The 15,614-nt window shown below is 41.4% G+C and overlaps 1 protein-coding gene across 1 annotated transcript; it reads right to left on the bottom strand.

Annotated features, from left to right (window-relative positions):
* Window positions 1–11,705: 11,705 nt before the first annotated feature.
* LOC122426770 (small EDRK-rich factor 1-like) lies at window positions 11,706–12,236 on the bottom strand. Its single transcript, XM_043445910.1, has 2 exons — window positions 12,223–12,236; window positions 11,706–12,116 (listed from the first exon to the last, which is right to left on the bottom strand). The coding sequence occupies exons 1-2, from the start codon at window positions 12,234–12,236 to the stop codon at window positions 11,912–11,914; spliced, it is 219 nt and encodes a 72-aa protein (XP_043301845.1). The 3' UTR covers window positions 11,706–11,911.
* Window positions 12,237–15,614: the final 3,378 nt, after the last annotated feature.

The raw sequence follows: 15,614 nt of genomic DNA, 5'->3' as shown, positions 1-15,614 counted from the left end.
TACTTTGGCCACCTCATGTGAAGAGTTGACTCATTGGAAAAGACCCTGATGCTGGGAGGGATTGGGGGCAGGAGGAGAAGAGGACGACAGAGGATGAGATGGCTGGATGGCATCACCAACTCCATGGACATGAGTTTGAGTAAACTCCGGGAGTTGGTGATGGACAGGGAGGACTGGCGTGCTGCAATTCATGGGGTCGCAAAGAGTCGGACAGGACTGAGCAACTGAACTGAACTGACTCTGCATATAAATTAAATAATTTTAAAAAAATGAAAAATAGGCTGATTCATATCAATGTATGACAAAACCCACTGAAATGTTGTGAAGTAATTAGCCTCCAACTAATAAAAAAATTAAAAAAAAAAAAAAGAAAATATAGGAGAATATTTTTGCTTTGGGGGTAAGAAAGGTATACTTAAATAGGATCCCAAAGTTTTAATCATAGAATAAAATATTAATACATTCAAAAAAAAAAAAAAGAAAAATAATAAAAAAAAATAATTAAGGTGACAATATACAGCCTTGACGTACTCCTTTCCCAATTTGCAACCAGTCCATTATTCCATGTCCAGTTCTGTTGCTTCTTGACCTGCATGCAGATTTCTCAGGAGGCAGGTAAGGTGGTCTGGTATTCCCATCTCTTTAAAAATTTTTCACAGTTTGTGGTGATCCACACAGTCAATGGCTTTATCGTAGTCAGTGAAATAATCAAGATTATTGTTAATTAAAGAAAACCAGATGCCCCAAGGAATTTAGTGGTTTTCTACATATGGGAAGATGAAAGAGTTTGGGCCCACTGAAATCATTACTTTGATCAGCACTTCAGGTTTCTAGGGCTAGCATCCTGTGCTTTCTCATCCCGAGTTGCCTCAAGGTGCTAGATGGCTGGCGGGCATCTTGTCTCTATCCTGCGTTCCCTCGGGGCTTACCATCTAGGAAACTTGATGGCAGCAACATCCTTTGTTTACTGATATGACAGGCAATAGTTTTCATTCACACAGGTGTGTTAACTTTCTTGATTATGGTTATGGTTTCAAAGGTATATGATGAATTTTAAATAAACCATAACTGAGAATTCTGACTCTGGGGCTCTCACTGTCGAGGGTGCAGGTGCAATCACTGGTGGAGGAGCTGAGTTCCCACAAGCCTCACAGGGTTGGCGGGGTGGGGGTGGGGGGGCGGTGATAAGACATAATTCATCAAACTGCATACTTTAAATATATGCTGTTTATTGTTTGCCAATTGTATGCCATCAAACCTGAAAAATAATATAATAAAAAATTGTTTTAAGAAAAGGAAAACTTCTTCAGTGGCTTCCCAGTACCCTAGGACAAAAGCAAAAGTGAGGAGATGTGGATTCACTCCCTGGGTTGGGAAGATCCCCGGGAGAAGGAAATGGCAACCCACTCCAGTATTCTTGCCTGGGAAATCCCATGGACATGGGGTCACAAAGAGTCGGACGTGACTGACCGACTAATCGTACACAATAATGGTGGTAACGGTAGTAGTAATAGTAATAATGAAACTACTACTTTTTCTTAAACATCTGCCAAGAACCAGCTATTTTACATGTGTCTTAATTAGAATTTCCCCAGAAAATCGAACCCAAGACAACGGCTGCTGCTGCTGCTGCTAAGTTGCTGATAATTTACTTGGAACTTGAGCTCAAGGATTTAATGTAAAAATAAAGAGTAAAATAGGGAAAGAAGAAAAGTCAACACAAAAATTCATCACCAAGATGTTTACTGCTGCGGGTGCCTGGGGCTAGATCCTACCAGTGTCATCTGAGGATTTCCTAGAATGCTTCTCAGGGTAGTCAACCTGAGCACTGTCACAAAGAAGCATTTACCCACTGACTCCCATCCCCCGTTGGTTAGGATGGCCCGAGGGCATCAGCTCCCCTCCCACTTCCAGGTAGGCTCCCACCAATGTCTTACATCCTGGTTTAGGGAAAGTTCCAGAACAGACTGCAGAAGGAGCCAGGAGAGTTGAAGCCCCCACCCAACTGTTTTCTGCAGTTTCAACTAGAATCTAAGGTCAGACTGAGATGACAGGAGGCAAAAGAGGTCCCACGCCATCTGTTCCAAGACAGATTTGCCCATTCTGTACATTCGAATCCATTCTATCATCTCATCTTCAGTCATAGCTGGCTACAATCTCATTGATGCTTATAATTCTTTGCAAAATGTACATTGTCCCATATGCCTTTTGTGCCCTTTAACACACTATACTAAACTATTTGGATGATTCTCACAAATAATATTAAATGAAAGAAGCCAGACCAAGTAGTGTATACTTGTATAATTTCACATAAATAAAAAACAAAGCAGGCAAAAATAGTCTGTTGAAAGCTGGGATAGCAGCTACCTTTCCAAGTGGAAAAGCAGTGTCTGGAAGAGGGTGAGAGGAGATTTTCTAAATGCTGATGGTATTCTGGGTTTTGATCTGTATGCTGGTTACATGTGTATATTCAGTTCGTCAAAATTAATCAATAGGATGTGTATGCTTTTCTGCACACATATACTTCTGATAAAAGTTTTAAGTGGGAGGTGGCCCAAGCAAGTCCTCTCTTGTCTTCTGAGTGATGAATTAACAGTAAAGACTATTTCCAACTATTAGCATTTCTGGATTGGGGGCTTTGGGACACTATTGGAGCATAATATTAATTTAACAGCACAAGCTTTGGCAACAGAGAGCTGTTGGGTCACTTTCTATTTAGGTGCCATTGGCCAACTTATTTAAACCTATAAAGATTCAGTCTCTACACTCCTGTTTCTATTCAGATCAAATAAAGTTTTTTAAAAGAATTCAGTTTCCTCATTTTACAATAGGAAACATTATACTAACAGTACCTAATATATAGGTTGGTGTGAGAATTAAAGTAACATATATAAGGTACCCAGCATAATACCTGGTTAAAATAATAATATTTATTTATTATTACACAGTACCAGCTCAAAAAAAAATAGTAACTGTTATGATGAGTAATATTAGCTTTCATCTTTCTATTTTTTTTAAGCTTCCAATTTTTCAGCGGGGAACACTGACACAGGCTGTGGGTGCAAGCATGATCACTGTAGCACTGTTAGAAATAAAGAAGAAAAAGGAGACAATCTGAGTATCCATCTACCTGTAGAATGGGCACGGTAATTGTGACCTATTTGTAATCCAGAATACATCAAAACAGCTAAAATGAATAATCTAAAGCCAGTGGTTATCAATATGGATAAAACAAAATATTGAGGGGGGAAAAAAGCTGTAGAAGGATAGATACATCTTGATACCTTGTGTATAAAATTTTAAAGTGTGCCAAGCGACACTATGTACTGTTTGTGTTCACATATACATTGTAAAAATACAAAATCATATGTACAAATAAAATATTCAGGTAAGTGATTATTTTTTTTAAACCCTGTTCTAACACCTTAAAATTTTATTTATATATTTTTGGCTGTGCTGGGTCTTCATTGATTGAATGGGCTTTCTCTAGTTTCGGAGAGCAGGGGCTACTCTCTAGTTGCAGTACTCAAGTCTCTCTCTCTCTTGTTTCAGAGGATGGGCGGTAGAGCACGTAGCCATTAGTAGTTTCAGCACATGGGCTCAGTAGTTGTGATGTGTGGGCTTAGCAGCCCTGAGGCATGTGGGATCTTCCCAGACCAGGGACTGAACCTATGTCCCCTGCATTGGCAGGCAGATTCTTAACCACTGGACCACCAGAGAAGCCCTGGAAAGTGATTACTTCTTGATGAGAAAGGAAAGGGATAGGTGAAAGGAAGGATACTTTGGGGCTTAAAACATGTCTCTGATTTTTTTTTTTCCTTTAAAAAAACTGCAAGGAAATAAGGCAAAGCGCTAAAATTTAACAAAGTTGGTGAAGGGTACTTGAGTGTTACACAAAAAGGCTGAAATATTTCAGCCTGCCTGAAATATTTCTCTATTAAAAAAAAAAGCAAGCATAACCATTCAGAAGAATGAAATAATGGCATTTGCAGCAACATGGATGGATCCAGAGATTCTTATCTTGAGTGAAGTAAGTCAGACAGTCACAGTACCATGTGATGTTGCTTATGTATGGAATCTTAAAAAAAAAACACAACAACAGAAACAGACTCAGAGGCTTAAGAGAACGAATTTATGGTTACCAGACGGGAAGGAGGGCAGAGAGGGATAGATTAGGAGTTTAGGCTTGACATGTCACACACTGCTGTTTTTAAAATAGGTAACTGGGGAATTCCCTGGTGTCCAGTGAACTCCAAGCTCCCACTGCAGGAGGTGCAGGTTCAATCCCTGGTTGGGGAACTAAGCTCCTGCAAACTCCCACAAAGGCTCAGTCAAAAATAATAAATAAATACTATATACATATAGAGAGACACACACACACACATACATATATACCTGTTGTTGTTCAGTCACCAAGTCGTGTCTGACTCTTTGTGACCCCATGGACTGCAGCATGCCAGGTTTCCCTATGCCTCACCATCTCTCAGAGTTTGCCCAAGTTCATGTCCATTAAATCGGTGGTGCCATCCAACCATTTCATCCTGTTGCTCTCTTCTCCTCCTGCCTTCAGTCTTTCTCAGCATCATGAATCGGCTCTTTGCATCGGGTGGCCAAAGTATTGGAGTTTCAACCTCAGCATCAGTCCTTCCGATTAGTATTCAAGGTTGATTTCCTTTAGGATTGACTGATTTGATCTCCTTGCTGTCCAAGGAGATCCATATATACATACATACATAAAATAGATAACCAACAAAGACCGACAGTATAGCTATTTACAAAAAAGCTGTTAATTAAAACAAAAACAAAAAAACATGGACTCCCTGGGTGGTTCAGTGGAAGACTGTGCTTTCAATGCAGAGGGCCCGGGTTCAATTCCTGGTTGGGGAACTAGATCCCACATGCTGCAACTAAGACCAAGTGCAATCAAATAAAAATAAATAAATTTAATTATTTTTTAGAAAAGCAAGATGGGAGCAGATGAGTGTGCAAAATATTAAAAAAAAACATTTCTGGTAAGGAAAAACTATTTGTATCAATAAGTGCTGTTATGCCAACTTGAAATCAATGACTTTGGTGAGGAGGTGAAGTTCGAGGTTTTGTCTTATTTTGTTCTTTAAAAACATACAATAAATTTCATGTACTTTGGTGTTCAGCTGTATGTGTCAAACACATATTCCTGTGTTTGCACTACCATAATAATCTAATTAAAAACTGTCCATCACCCCAAAATTTTCCTTTGTGCTGTCTTTTGTGGTCAACACCTTCTTCTCACCGAGCCTGTGGCATCTACTGATTTGTTTTCTGTTCCTGTGATTTGGGTTTTCCAGAAAGGATTCTCTGCGGTGGGAAAACAGTGTGATTTGAATGTGATAGAGAAACTGACTCTATCTATAATGTGTACTCCCTTGTGCTATTGAATTTTTCCTTAAATGTACACATTACTCTGCCTTAAAAATAACAACAAAATAAGATTTTTGTAAAAGAAAAAGCGAAGATCTCAGAAGGGGATGACAGAGGATGAGATGGTTGGATGGCATCACCGACTCAATGGATGTGAGTTTAAGTAAGCTCCGGGAGTTGGTGATGGACAGGGGAGCCTGGCCTGCTGCAGTCTGTGGGGTCGCAAAGAGTTGGACACGACTGAGTGACTGAACTGAACTGAACTGAACTGAACTGAACTGAAGATCTCAGAAAGTTTTGGGGACCACTGAAAACCAGTTCCACCTAACAGTTTAAACTCCCCACCGGGCGGAATGACTTCACCTTAGTTTCAGATCCTGAGATCTTTTCTTTCACAAACTGTGAAAGGCTCCCAAAGCCTGGTAGTCCTTTATGGGCTGAGAACCAAGTCCAATTAATTGGCAAAGAATTTACTGGGCCAGTCAGAGAACAATATGCAAATACACGAAGACTGTAAAACTTCCTCACCCTTGCTTTGGACATTGCAGAATTGAGGCTGTGGATGTTGCTGCCCCCTGCCGGCCACATCTCTCAACAGCAGGTTCATGGAAATAACTCATAGGATCCCACTTCAATTAAGACCTCGGTGAGGCTCTGGATTAGAGAAATGGGACTTATAATGAATTTTACTCTTTGCTGGTCAGACCACTATTCTGCCACAGATATAAGCTGGTAATTATTGTTGTTCAGTCCTTAAATCTTGTCCGACTCTTTGCGACCCACTGGCATGCCAGGCTTCCTTGTCCTTTTTCACTGTCTCCCAGAGTTTTCTCAAACTCATGTCCATTGAGTTGGTGATGCCATCTAATTGTCTCATTCTCTGTTGTCCCATTCTCCTGCTTCCCTCAATCTTTCAAAGTATCAGGGTCTTTTCCAATGAGTCAGCTCTTCGGATCAGGTGGCCAAATTTATAGGAGCTTCAGCTTCAGCATCAGTCCTTCCATGAATATTCAGGGTTGATTTCCTTTAGGACTGACTGATTTGATCTCCCTACTGTCCATTATATCTACTACTGTGGGCAAGAATCCATTAGAAGAAATGGAGTAGCCCTCATAGTCAACAAAAGCATCTGAAATGTAGTACTTGGGTACAATCTCAAAGATGACAGAATGATCTCGGTTCGTTTCCAAGGCAAACCATTCAATATCTCAGTAACCGAAGTCTATGCCCCAATCACTAATGTTGAAGAAGTTGAAGTTGAAAGATTCTATGAAGACCTACAAGATCTTTAGGAACTGACACCAAAAATAAAGATGTCCTTTTCATCACAGGGGACTGGAATGCAAAAATAGGAAGTCAAGAGCTACCTGGAGTAACAGGCAAGTTTGACCTTGGAGTACAAAATGAAGCAGGGCAAAGACTAACAAGAGTTTTGCCAAGAGAATGTACTGGTCATAGAAAACACCCTCTTCCGACAACACAAGAGATGACTCTACTCATGGACATCCTCAGATGGTCAATACCAAAATCAGATTGATTATATTCTTTGCAGCCAAAGAGAGAGCAGCTCTATACAGTCAGCAAAAACAAGACTAGGAGCTGACTGTGGCTCAGATCATAAACTCCTTATTGCCATATCAGACTTATATTGAAGAAAGTAGGGAAAACAACTAGACCATTCAGGTATGACCTAAATCAAATCCCTTATGATTATACAGTGGAAGTGAGAAATAGATTCAAGGGATTAGATCTGATAGACAGAGTGCCTGAAGAACTTTGGAGGTTTGTTACATTGTTCAGGAGGTGGTGATCAAAACCATCCCCAAGAAAAAGAAATGCAAAAGGCAAAAGGGTTGTCTGAGGAGGCCTTAAAAATAGCTGAGAAAAGAAGACAAGCTAAAGGCAAAGGAAAAAAGGAAAGATATACCCATCTGAGTGCAGAGTTCCAAAGAATAGCAAGGAGAGATGAGAAAGCCTTCCTCAGTGATCAATGCAAAGAAATAGAGGAAAACAACAGAATGGGAAAGACTAGAGATCTCTTCAAGAAAATCAGAGATACCAAGGGAACAGTTCATGCAAAGATAGGCACAATAAAGGACAGAAATGGTATGGACCTAACAGAAGCAGAAGATCTTAAGAAGAGGTGGCAAGAATACACAGAAGAACTATACAAAAAAGATCTTCATGACCCAGATAACAATGATGGTGTTATTGCTATTGTCACCTAGAGCCAGACATCTGACTTCTTGGATTGCAAAGTCAAATGGGCCTTAGCAAGCATAACTGCAAGCAAAGCTAGGGGAGGTGATGGAATTCCAGCTGAGCTATTTCAAATCCTAAGCGATGATGCTGTTAAAGTGCTGCACTCAATATGCCAGCAAATTTGAAAAACTCAGCAGTGGCCACAGGACTGGAAAATGTCAGTTTTCATTCCAATCCCAAAGAATGTTCAAACTGTCACACAGTTGCACTCATTTCACGTGCTAACTAAGTAATGCTCAAAATTCTCCAAGCTGGGCTTCAACATTATGTGAACTGAGAACTTCTAGATGTTCAAGCTAGATTTAGAAAAAGCAAGAGGAAACAGAGATCAAATTGCTAACATCTGTTGGATCATTGAAAAAGGAAGAGAATTCCAGAAAAATATCTACTTCTGCTTTATTGACTACACTAACGTCTTTGACTGTGTGGATCACAACAAACTGTGGAAAATTCTTAAAGAGATGGGAATACCAGACCACCTGATCTGCCTCCTGAGAAACCTGTATGTAGGTCAGGAAGCAGCAGTTAGAACTGGATGTGGAACAACAGGTTGGTTCAAAATTGGGAAAGGAGTACGTCAAGGCTGTATATTGTCACCTTGCTTATTTAACTTAGATGCGGAGTACCTCATGTGAAATGCCAGGTTGGATGAAGCACAGGCTGGAATCAAGATTGCCAGGAGAAGTATCAATAACCTCAGATATGCAGATGACACCACCCTTATGGCAGAAAGTGAAGAGGAACTAAGGAGCCTCCTGATGAAAGTGAAAGAGGAGAGTGAAAAAGCTGGCTTAAAACTCAACAGTCAAAAAATGAATATCATGGCATCCATTCCCATCACTTTATGGCAAATAGATGGGGAAACAATGGGAACAGTGAGAGACTTTCTTTTCTTGAGCTCCAAAATCACTGTAGATGGTGACTGCAGCCATGAAATTAAAAGACGCTTTCTCCTTGGAAGAAAAGCTATGACCAACCTAAACAGAGTATTAAAAAGCAGAGACATCTCTTTGCCGACAAAGGTCCATCTAGTCAAAACTATCGTTTTTCCAGTAGTCATGTATGGATGTGAGAGTTGAACCATAAAGAAGGCTGAGCATTGAAGAATTGATGCTCTTGAACTGTGGTATTGGAGAAGACTCTTGAGAGTCCTTTGGACAGCAAGGAGATCAAACCTGTCAATCTAAAGGAAATCAACCCTGAATATTCATTGGAAGGACTGATGCTGAAACTGAAGCTCCAATACTTTGGCCACCTGATGTGAAGAGCCGGCTCATGAGAAAAGACCCTGATGCTGGGAAAGATTGAAGGCGGGAGGAGAAGGGGATGACAGAGGATGAGATGGTTGGATGGCATCAGTGACTCAATGGATGAGTCTGAGTAAGCTCTGGGAAATGGTGAAGGATAGGGAAGCCTGGTGTGCTGCAGTCCATGGGGATGCAAATAGTCGGACACGACTGGGCAACTGAACAACAACAACAAAGTACAATGCCTGGCACATAGCACGCAACCAATATTAGTAGTTGTTAGGCAGATCTTCAGGCTTCCCACGTGGTATTAGTGGTAAAGAACATGCCTGCCAATGCACAAGACACCAGAAACCGGGGTTCGATCCCTTGGTCAGGAAGATCTTGTGGAGGAGGGCATGGCAAGCCCACTCCAGTATGCTTGCCTGGAGAACCCCATTGACAGAGTAGCCTGGTGGGCTACAGTCCAGGGGTCACAAAGAGTCAGACATGACTGAAGCAGCCAAGCACACATGCAGGCCAGCCTTCGGAAGCCTCTCCCATTCTAAACTGACAGATCGTCTTTGACACACAGCAGTGCAGTGAAAAGACTTCTAACACTTGGCTCCGCCGCTTATGATCTTGAGCAAAAGTATCTTAACCTCTTTGAACTCTTATTGATCTCACAAGTGGTTTCGGATGTTACATGACATCATCTATGCAAAGCACCAACCACAGTGCCTGGCATGCAGTGAACACTTAATAAACAGAGTGATAATTAACACAGGAAGAGTTACCAAGTACAGCCAAAGGTTGAACAGCTCTTGTTGCAAACAGGCAGATCACAGGCCGTCACTATCCTGTATATACTTGGGGCTGGCCCTCAGTGTTTTACAATTTTTAAGTTACTTGCCAGCATTAGAAACAGAAATTTCACATATAAGTCCAGATTCTTCTATTTTTTAATGTGAAGCTCTGACTAGGTGTCACACCAGATCTAGAAGGAAGATAGCATATAGCAGTTGTTGTTTGGTTGTTCGGTCATGTTCGACTCTTTGCAACCCCATGGACTTCCTGTCTTCCAGTCTTCCCTGTCCTTCACCATCTCCATATAGCATATAGCAGAGAAACCTAATTTCTTGCAAAGGAGCCAAGTAATCCTTGAAGTAAATGTTAGTTGCCCAGTTGTGTCTGACTCCGAGACCCCATGGACTGTAGCCTGCCAGGCTCCTCTGTCCATGGAAACCCTGAAGAAGTGATGTTAAAGCTGACATGAAAGTTGAGTAGGGGTTAACCTGATAAAGAGGGTGGAGATGATGTTCCCAGCAAAGGAACTGGCAGGTCTAAAGACCCTGATTCAGGGACACCAGAGCCCCCAGGACACTTCAGGGAAGCCTGGCTGGAGCACAGAGGAGGGGAAGGTGGGAAGATGAGACTCCAGTTGACACCTTATGGATTTTGGACTTTATCGTGGGGTTGAATGTAGTTCAAGGCTGGAAGCTGGCCGATAGCCAACTGGTGTAACAAACTGATGGGGCTAGACAGGGTCGGAATGGATTAGGGTCAAGGGTCAAGACTGAGCAGATGAGAAAGGAAAGCAGTATGAGGAGCCCCATCTAGAAACTCTGGGCAGACACAGGATAGCCTGTCAGTGCGGTCTTGCAAAGGGCAGACTTTACAGGGATCAAGCTAAACTGGACACCAGGGTGAATTTCTCATGTTCATTTTCAAAGTGAAAAAAATGAGGAAAATAAAGATTTGGACAAGGACATATATAACAAACGAGATATAGAGCTAGATTCACAACACCTGCCTCTAACTTGCTGCTTATCTCACTGTATTAATTTTCTCAAGGTGAATAATCTCAGTACCAATACTGTGTTGTTGATAATAATATAGGTCCTTTATCAAGAGCTTGCTAAATGGTAGGCTCTGTGTTTATGTGCATTATCATTCTCATTATTTCATTTAGTTAACAGCTATAGTCCACCCAAAATCGTATGTACCAGGGGAATGTTGGGCACTGGAGACACAGGAATGAATGAGACAGACACATCCCTATCCTGTGGGAGTTCACCATCCGGAAAGGAGGTGAGTAGTTGAGGTAATTACAAAGGGTAATTGGCAGGCATTGTAGGAAGAGTGTAACAGTGAACCCATTCTACCACGAGCAGCTGGGAAGGCTTTCTGGAAAAAGTGACAGGTGAGCTGAAAAGGCAGGAGTGAAACTCAGAGGAAGATTGTTCCAGGAAAAGAGAACAGCACATGGAAGTCACTATTCTCACCACAACCCGATGAGACAAGTGCTGTGGTTATCCCCTTTTCACAGATGAAGAATCTGTGGTTAGAACTGAGGTTCTAGGAGAGATGAAATAACTGACCCGCTAGACGGTGCTGGAGCCAGGGTATAAGCCTGGATCTGCCTGGACCAAGACTCATTCTCTTCGCTGCTGAACTGGATAATTCTCTTAGTCGGTCTGTTCCTTCTGAGGGTCATGTGAGTGATGTGGAATATTAACTGAGGTGCCTGCGATGCAAGAAGTTGAAATCATGCTTTACAAACTATGCAAGCATGTCTGTGTCAGGGTTGGCTATCTGTTTGGGAATGACAGCAAATTCCGTGACACAGCTCCTGTGCTAACATCTGAATGGATGTTCAGTTCAGCTGAATATGATTCAACAGCCTTTTATTGAGTGCCAACTATGTGCTAGGAAGGGTGCCAGGCATTGTCAGAGTTACAGAGATGATGAGAAAAGTGCCCAGGTACTAGGCTAAAGATCATATTTGATGGTTAGTTGCTAAGTCATGTCCTACTCTTTTTTTTTTTTTCATATGCATGGTTAGTGTTTTATTCTTTGAAGAATGGTTCTGAAACATCACACTAAGTCGGGTTGGAAGGAAAAGTTTAAAATAGTTTTATAAGGATATAACATATGTACTGACTGTTCACTCTACAAAATCTTGATCATAGAGCTTATGATACACCTAGCTAGCAGTAGCACCCAGGTTTTCCAGATAGTCATTATTTTTCTCTTGTTTGCATAGACTTCTTCTCATTGGCTGCCTTCTGCTTTTGTTGCATGATCTCAGAGTCCTGCTGCTTCCTCTGAGTAGTCAGGCTATCCTCTTTTCTTTTTCCCTTACTCATTTCCTGGGATTTCTTCATGTTTTTCTGGCAGGCAAGTTCTCGTTGATTTCCACGGGCCAGGATGACAACCGGACCGAGCCTGGAAGAGAGCGACTCGGAAAAGCAACGACCGCCTGGCACGCTCAGCCGCGGTCCCCACGCGTTGATCTGGAAGACCGAGCCCCCGCTGGCCCCCGCCGGGATACGCCTGTGCTCTCATGTCCTACTGTTTTATGATCCCATGTTAATCACTAACAAATTTAAAAAGTTAAACAACAAAGCCATAAATAACCCTGGCAGTTAGAAACCATAGATAATATCATAATAGCTACCAAGTTTTGAGACCTTAATGAAAATAAAACTGATCATGAAATCATAGCTAAAAACTAAAAGCCCATTCTGTGAGATTAGGTTGAGGGGTGTGCATGTATTATCTCCTTTAATCCATGTTCATTCTATAAAGCTAATATCATAGTGTCAATGGTACTAATATGGCCCATTTTATAGATGAAGAAACTGAGCTTCAGAGGTTTTTGTCTGAGATTGCAGGGCTTCCCAGATGGTGCACTGATAAAGACTCTGCCTGCTAATGCGAGAGACACAAGAGATAAGAGTTCAACCCCTGGGTCAGGAAGATCCCCTGGAGAAGGAAATGACAACCCACGCCAGTAATCTTGCCTGGAAAATTACATGGACAGAGGAGCATGGCAGACTACAGTCCATGGTGTTGCAAAGAGCTAGTATATAGAAGAACTATAATTCAAACCCAGGTCTGCCTGACTCCAAAACTTGGACTCTAGAGCATTGCACCACACCATCTTTGCAGGAAGAGTCAGTTTGTGAAAACCCAGGGGAATGTATAATCTGCATTTAGCCAGGCACACATCCAGACAGAAGAAATAAATATCAGTGCTTTAAAAACCCTCCAGGGGAGTAAAGAAACGGGGGAAAAAATAAAACAAGATGTCTAATTGTTTAAACACTAGTTAATCCCTAAATGGAGAAGGCAATGGCAACCCACTCCAGTATTCTTGCCTGGAGAATCCCAGGGACGGAGGAGCCTGGTGGGCTGCAGTCTATGGGGTAGCAAAGAGTCAGACACGACTGAACGACTTAGTAGCAGCAGCAGCAGTAATCTCCAGATGGAGAGCCCACCTCAAATATTTATACTATTCTTTTTATCACTTAATTCTACTTAAACTGGCCTCTATAAGTATCTTTAAATTTAATTAGTAGCTAAAGCTTAGAATTTTTGGTATCAAGATATACCTCTTTGAATTTTTTAAAAAATTAATTATTTAATTAATTAATTTGTCTCTGCCTGGTCATAGTTGTGGCTCTCAAGATCTTCAATCTTCTTTGATGCATGAAGAGTCTAGTTCCCTAACCTAACCAGGGATCAAACCCAGGCCCCTTGCATTGGGAGCTTGGAGTCTCAGCCAATGGACCACTAGGGAAGTCCCACCTCCTTTAATTCTTGTTTCACATCTATATGGGAAAGAAAAGAAACTATTTCCCAAAAATCAGTATCAAGCAAATAAGAGAACCTTATTAATGGCGAGCTGGATGACTCACAATCTGGAATCAAGATTGCCAGGAGAAATGTCAACAACCTCAGATATGCAGATGATAACTCTTAATGGCAGAAAGTGAAGAGGGACTGAAGAGCCTCTTGATGAAGAGTGAGTGTTAATCACTCAGGCATGTCCAACTCTTTTGAGTCCCCATGGATTGTAGCCCACCAGGCTCCTCTGTCCATGGAATTCTCCAGGCAAGAATTCTGGAGTGGATTGCCATTCCCTTCTCCAGCAGATCTTCCTGACCAATGGATCAAACCTGTCTCTCCTGCATTGCAGGCAGATTCTTTGCTGTCTGAGCTGAAGAGGAAAAGAGATGAATGCAAAAGATGGCTTAAAACTCAACATTGAAAAAATGAAGATAATGGCATTCAGTTCCATCACTTCATGGCAAATAGGGAAACAATGGAAACAGTGACAGATTTTATTTTCTTGGGCTCCAAAATCACTGTGAACAGTGAATTCAGCTACAAAATTAGAAGATGCTTGCTCCTTGAAAGAAAAGCTCTAACAAATCTAGACAGCGTATTAAAAAGCAAAGACATCACTTTGCCGACAAAGGTCCATCTATTCAAAGCTATGGTTTTTCCAGTAGTCATGTACGGATGTGAAAGTTGGACCGTAAAGAAGGCTGAGCACCGAAGAACTGATGCTTTCAAAATGTGGTGCCTGAGAAGACTCTTGAGAGTCTCTTGAACCAGTCAACCCTAAAGGAAATCAACCCTGAATATTCATTGGAAGGACTGATGCTGAAGCTGAAGATCCAATACTTTGGCCACCTGGTATGAAGGGCTGACTCATTGCAAAAGACCCCGATGCTGGGAAAGATTGAAGGCAGGAGGAGGAGGGGCCAACAGAGGATGAGATGGATGGATGGCATCATCAATTCAATGGGCATGAGTTTGAGCAAACTCCGGGAGATGGTGAAGGACAGGGAAGCCTGGCATGCTGCAGTCCATGATATTGCAGAGTTGGACATGACTGAACAACGACAACAGTGGTTACGGATGTAGGTACAAACTGTGCTATGCTTTGCAAACTGGGGGAAGAACATCCCTTGCAGTAGGCAGCCATCAGCCGTGGGACATGAACATCCTGTCTCTGTGATTATTTGTGGCTGTGGACAGGGAGGTATGCAGCCTCATTCCAGATGTTTAGATACAGCCAGAAGTGAAATCTATGTAGCTGAGGAAGTGCTCCGAATTGCCTCTGTGACACATGGATCAGGAAGATCATTGTTGTGTTCAAACGTGTGGATGCGTGCATTTCCATCTGCTTATTTACCCTTTGTCCTGACATAAAAAAGGCATGAAATAAACTAATGCTTACTTTATGCCACTTTGAATATGCTATGTTATTGTCTCTTAACAGTTCATTTAATACTGTAAAGTGAGTTCAAAGAGGTAGAACACACAACAGCTTCTATCACAGCAACTGTAGCAAGTTACTTATGACAACTATCGTATTAGTAGAAAAGTATAATGATAGCTTCCATTTATGGAGTGCATGCTATGTGCCAGGCACTGTAGAGAGCCCTTCTCATAACATTATTATCTTTTTTCGAGCATAAAGTGTTTTTATTTGATTTTAAATATTAATTGAAGTATAGCTGATTTACAATGTTGTGTTAGTTTCTGCTGTACATCAAAGTGAATCATATATATTTATATCAACACTTTTTTTAGATTCTTCCCTCACATATATAGGTCATTACAGAGTATTGAATAGAGTTCCCTGTGCTATTCAGTAGGTCATTATTTGTTATCTGTTTTATATAGAGTAGTATGTATATGTCATTCCCAATTTCCCAGCTTATCCTTCCCCCTCCCTTACCCTCTGGTATCCATAAGTTTTTTTACATCTGTAACTATTTCTGTTTTGTATTTAAGTTCATTTGTACCCTCTTTTAGATTTCATGTATAAGTGGTATTATATGGTATTTGTCTTTCTCTGACTTGCTTCACTCAGTATGAGAATTTCTAAGTCCATCCATGTTGCTGCAAATGGCATTATTTTGTTCT

Source organism: Cervus canadensis, chromosome 24, assembly GCF_019320065.1.
Source record: "Cervus canadensis isolate Bull #8, Minnesota chromosome 24, ASM1932006v1, whole genome shotgun sequence".
Taxonomy (NCBI): Eukaryota; Metazoa; Chordata; class Mammalia; order Artiodactyla; family Cervidae; genus Cervus; species Cervus canadensis.
This window is presented reverse-complemented; position numbering and strand designations above follow the sequence as displayed.